Source organism: Eucyclogobius newberryi, unplaced genomic scaffold (assembly GCF_026437365.1).
Source record: "Eucyclogobius newberryi isolate DKJ021-1_F unplaced genomic scaffold, fEucNew1.0.hap1 SCAF_6, whole genome shotgun sequence".
NCBI lineage: Eukaryota > Metazoa > Chordata > Actinopteri > Gobiiformes > Gobiidae > Eucyclogobius > Eucyclogobius newberryi.
The window spans coordinates 41,007,442-41,013,441 of record NW_027316278.1 but is presented as its reverse complement, the minus strand read 5'-3'; the positions used below and the strand labels follow the sequence as shown (position 1 = coordinate 41,013,441).

Here is a 6,000-nt window from a genome sequence, read left to right as displayed (position 1 = left end):
AGGAACCTCAGGCACCACATGACTCTCAGTATAAGACCTGTACAGGAACCCCCGGCACCACATGACTCTCAGTATAAGACCTGTACAGGAACCCCCGGCACCACATGACTCTCAGTATAAGACCTGTACAGGAACCCCCGGCACCACATGACTCTCAGTATAAGACCTGTACAGGAACCCCCGGCACCACATGACTCTCAGTATAAGACCTGTACAGGAACCCCCGGCACCACATGACTCTCAGAATAAGACCTGTACAGGAACCCCCGGCACCACATGACTCTCAGTATAAGACCTGTACAGGAACCTCAGGCACCACATGACTCTCAGTATAAGACCTGTACAGGAACCCCCGGCACCACATGACTCTCAGTATAAGACCTGTACAGGAACCTCAGGCACCACATGACTCTCAGTATAAGACCTGTACAGGAACCCCCGGCACCACATGACTCTCAGTATAAGACCTGTACAGGAACCCCCGGCACCACATGACTCTCAGAATAAGACCTGTACAGGAACCCCCGGCACCACATGACTCTCTGTATAAGACCTGTACAGGAACCCCCGGCACCACATGACTCTCAGTATAAGACCTGTACAGGAACCTCAGGCACCACATGACTCTCAGTATAAGACCTGTACAGGAACCCCCGGCACCACATGACTCTCAGTATAAGACCTGTACAGGAACCCCCGGCACCACATGACTCTCAGTATAAGACCTGTACAGGAACCCCCGGCACCACATGACTCTCAGTATAAGACCTGTACAGGAGTCTGGAACAGATAGAGAAATCTGGGCATAAAATTCATTAGATGACTTATACTTAGATTTAATTATGGGATAAGAGTACATTTTTTGAGATCTTTCTTTATAGAGGAGAAAAGACATTGCAGACAGTTCTAAATATTTAAGGGATTCCGTTTGCTATTTTAATGAGTAGCTTTTTCTAAAGGACAGAGGCGCCAGTAAGAGAATTTCAGTTTTTTGTTCAATAGATTTGTATCTGGACATTGGACCAATATTGTGAAAGAAATGCATCACATTGTGTATTGATCAGATATAGCAGGACATCATCTGCAGACAATTTTGTAAATTGTTTCCAATTGTCTAATATATTTGGCTAATTCCAATTCCAGACAGGGTGGAACAAGCACAACCCTGCCTCACCCCTCTTTCCAAAGTCATAACTTGTTTTATGTTGTCTTGTGTTTGTCGTTTGTTAATAAATCATATGACCATAAGACCTGAGCCGAAGGACAAGAATCGTCCCGGCGAGGGACTTATTAATATTGTATCCGGGGGCTGGAAAAATACAATAATCGAGTAGTAAACGATGACAGATATGCTAATGAGTGGTATCGAAAATTAGAACCCAGTGAGCGTTGACAGAAGTGCACCTCGTCGTACTTTTGACATCTCCTCCTACAGTTTTCATTATTCAATGTTCTTAACATTTGACCACAAGACACAAAACCCATGAGCAATATAATGTTGTAAATTTGAAGCTGATGCCTTCGGGTGTAGTCATCATGAATTTTAAACAAAATCGCAATTTAAAAAAAAAAAAAAAAAAAAAGCTAAGTTTCTCAAACATTATTTTTGGGAAAATTTGAGACTGGAGCATTTGTGAATATTTCCAAGTCTTTTATGAGGCTCTCTACCGCCTCATAAAAGACAATTGCGACAAAATTACGTGACTCTAGCTTGACTCCGATTGAGACGCCCAGATTATGCGATTGTGTAATCGCACTGAAACTAGACAAGGCTTGTGCGCATGCTGCACGACCCATGCTGACCTATGACCCCGGAACAAAACCATACAAGGAAGAACACAACCGCATTCACTCACAAGAGCTGTTAGCAGGGTTAGCGTGCACTTTATCTGCACAATAACTAACGCGGACGTTACATACGAGATGAACAAAGTTGTTCGACTGCTGTTGTTCCAAAATGCGCATGATGTTGTTTATATGTGATGCAAAAGGTCGACCGGAATGGGGGGGTGTATTAGTCCACTGAAACGATGCATATCGCCACCTAGTGTTAGGAGGACCCTGCTGAGGTGGGCTCTGAACCCTGCTGTGGTGGGCTCTGAACCCTGCTGTGGTGGGCTCTGAACACTGCTGTGGTGGGCTCTGGACCCTGCTGTGGTGGGCTCTGGACCCTGCTGTGGTGGGCTCTGGACCCTGCTGTGGTGGGCTCTGAACCCTGCTGTGGTGGGCTCTGAACCCTGCTGTGGTGGGCTCTGAACCTGCTGTGGTGGGCTCTGAACCCTGCTGTGGTGGGCTCTGAACCTGCTGTGGTGGGCTCTGAACCCTGCTGTGGTGGGCTCTGAACCCTGCTGTGGTGGGCTCTGAACCCTGCTGTGCTGGGCTCTGAACCCTGCTGTGGTGGGCTCTGAACCCCGCTGTGGTGAGCTCTGAACCTGCTGTGGTGGGCTCTGAACCTGAAGTGGTGGGCTCTGAACCCATAGGTCTGTAGTTTAACAATAGGTCGGGATCTAGATGAGTCTTTTTCAGAAGAGGTTTAATGACGTCATGTTTGAAGGACGTGGAACATAAACACTTTGGAGTGAAGTATTTATTATATTAAGAATAGGGTCTATAATTAGGGGGAGAATGTCTTTGAGGAGCTTGGAATGGGGTCTAGGACACAAGTGGAGCTTTTAGAGGACATAAGGGCTGAAGTTATCTCTGCTTGATCAACAGCTGAACCTTTCTAAGTTTACAGGTGGATTTATATGGGACGTTAGATTTACAGCTTGGGCTAGTTCAGGGCTAATAGCGGGGGTAATTTCATCAAATTTATCTCTGATTGTTTTTATTTTATTGTTAAAAAATAGGAGGAAATCATCAGAGCTAAGTGTAGCTGGGAGTGAGGGCTCTACTGCTGTGACAGTTTGTTACCATGGTTACAGCGTGTGACTTTAGTTGACTTCTATTAGATGTGAATAGTGTCTGGTTTGGGCCTCACACAGAGCTGCTGATTGGACAGGAGTTTTTAGGGATTATTCTGTGTGGGAGGGACCAAAGATCCTTCTAATGTTCTAACTCTTTGTTTATGTGAACGCAGTTCTTGGTTGTACCAGGAGGAGGCGCTTTGGCCTAATGACCTTCTTTTTTAACAGAGCTGCAGCATCAATTGCGAACACGAGCTGGTGCAAACCCGAACACTGCACAGTGAAGCAGCAGCTATGTAACAGGGATATTGAACTATTGGCTATTGGCATGAGGCCATATTATCTGCCCCGGGAGTTCTCACATGTGATTTTGATCGCAGTCTATGTGGCCCCGTCTGCCAATGCTGAATATGCTTGTGAAGCACTGCTCTCCTGCACTTGTAGGCTGCAAACACAGCATCCACAGGCTCTCTTCCTCATCTCTGGTGACTTTAACCACGCTTCTCCCTCTTCTGTTCTACCAACATACACCCAGTATGTTACCTGCCCCACCAGAGACAATAGAACATTGGACTTGTTTTTTACCAACACCAAAGAGGCTTATTCTTCTTCCCCCCTCCCTCCCCTGGGCAGCTCGGACCACACCCTTGTACATCTGAGGCCTGTGTATGAACCCATCGTGCGCAGGCAGCCTGTGGTGTCCCGTGTGGTGAGGATGTGGTCTGCTGAGAGCGAGGAGGCTCTGAGGGACTGCTTCAGCACCACTGTCTGGACTGAGCTTTATGACCCACATGGGGAGGACATCAACACCATCACAGAGTGCATCACGGACTACATCAACTTCTGTTTTGAGAACATTGTTCCCTCCCGGACGGTGCGGTGTTTTCCAAACAACAAGCCATGGATTAACCGTGAACTGAAGGCTCTGCTGAAGGAGAAGAAGAGAGCCTTCAGGTCAGGGAACAAGGAGGAGCTGAGGACTGTGCAGAAGGAGCTGAGGAGGAAGATCAGGCAGGCTGAGGCCGGCTACAAGAGGAGGATGGAGGAGCAGCTGCAGCAAAAGAACATTCAGGGAGTGTGGAGAAGCCTGAAAACCATCTCGGGCTTCAAAATCCCCCATGCCCAGACAGAGGGGGATCTACAGTGGGTGAATGATTTAAATGCTCACTTCTTGAGATTTGATCGGTCACCCGCCCCTCCCCCTGCACAGCTGCATGCTCCCTCTTCCACAGCTGGACAATGCCCTGCATCTGTTCCTCTTCCCTTCTCTGCCCCGGACCATCGGCTCCCCACTTCGCCTGGACTCACCCATCCCCCCAGCACACGGTCCCCCTGCCAACCACTGACTGTCACAGCAGCAGAGGTGAGGAGTGAGCTGAAGAGGATTAAAGTGAGGAAGGCAGCAGGACCTGACGGCATCAGCCCCAGGCTCCTTAAGTCCTGCGCAGATGAACTGTGTGGAGTTATGGAGCATGTCTTCAACATGAGCCTGAAGCTGAGGGTGGTACCACAGGTCTGGAAGACCTCCTGTCTGGTACCTGTGCCCAAGACACCGCGCCCCAAAGACCTCAACAGCACCACCTCCGCTCCACCGTGAGCTCAGACATGGACTCGCTGCAGTTTGCATATCGGTCTGGCATCGAAGTGGAGGACGCTGTCATCTCCCTGCTGCACCGATCTCTCTCTCACCTGGAGAAGCCTGGCAGCTCTGTGAGGATTCTGTTCTTTCATCTCTCCAGCGCCTTCAACACCATCAGCTCCTGAGGGACAAGCTGGAGACGGCTGGTGTGGAGTACGACCTGCAGAGTGGATCCTGGAGTACCTCACAGACCGACCCCAGTTTGTGAGAGCCCGGGACTGTGTGTCTGACACTCGGACCTGCAGTGTGGGGGCCCTGCAGTGTGGAGGACCTGCAGTGTGGAGGACCTGCAGTGTGAGGGACCTGCAGTGCGGAGGACCTGCAGTGTGGGGGACCTGCAGTGTGGGGGTGCCCCAGGGCACTGTCCTCGCGCCCTTTCTCTTCACCCTTTACACTGCAGACTTCAGACATGACACGGACAGCTGTGTCCTGCAGAAGTTCTCTGACGACTCTGCCATCATCGGACTCATCACGGACGACGATGATCCCTTGTTGGGAAATGGGAGGTTTTGTCTATAGGAGTTTTTATTTATAGGAGATCTTCTACTGAGAGTGTTTTTCAAACTTCCTATAAGTGATCTGTTCTTTTCTTCTGTATCTTCCTGCGTAACAACAATGAAATTTCCCCATGTGGGACAATAAAGGAATATCTTATCTTATCAAGAGCAGACTTCAGAGAATTCATGGTCAAGTGGACAGATTGGTCACTTCCCCTGGTCTAAAGGATCACATGACATGATCACATGACATGATCACATGACATGATCACATGACATGATCACATGACATGATCACATGACATGTCACTGAATATTGGCTCTATTATTTCTTTAATCTTTGAGATAGATTTGTGGGGCTGGATATTCTTAAAGATATTCTTTCAGAATAAACTGAAAGGTCATTAGGAAAACATCACAGCTGTTATTCATGTACCAATGATATGAAACTGAAGAAAAGAGAAACTGAATATTCTAGGATTCATGCCAAAAACATAAACTGAACCCTAACCCTAACCCTAACCCTCATCAAATAAAAGATCAAATCACCAAATGTCTTCAAGCTCTGATGTTCATCTGCTTGTGTGCTCAGGCTGGTGCTCAGGCTGGTGCTCAGGCTGGTGCTCAGGCTGGTGCTCAGGCTGGTGCTCAGGCTGGTGCTCAGGCTGGTGCAGGTCTGATGCAGAGAGGAGGAGGCCCCAGAGGTTCAGGGGCTCCTGAACCTCTGGGAGGTTCAGGAGTTGTGGACGAGGACATGGCAGACGGAGACCTGGGGGATGGCACCAGAACCAAACCCAGGACTGACCCCGGGATTCAGAGGAGCTCGAGCTGCTCCAGGCTGAGCACACAGGGAGGCAGCGGCAGGGGGTCCGAGCAGGGCTGGAGTCCAGGGGCCCCATGGAGCCACTCACCGCTGCAGAACATAACAAGATGCAGTATGGTTTTTAAATCAAATATG

General features: G+C 48.9%; 1 protein-coding gene across 1 annotated transcript in view; it reads left to right on the top strand.

Moving 5' to 3' along the window:
• Window positions 1–5,610: 5,610 nt before the first annotated feature.
• Window positions 5,611–6,000, top strand: part of ccdc125 (coiled-coil domain containing 125) — a 437,934-nt gene continuing 437,544 nt past the window's right edge. Inside the window, exon 1 of the mRNA XM_072433922.1 lies at window positions 5,611–5,977. Within this exon, the coding sequence (XP_072290023.1) occupies window positions 5,611–5,977 (367 nt within the window). The remainder of the gene's footprint in view (window positions 5,978–6,000) is intronic.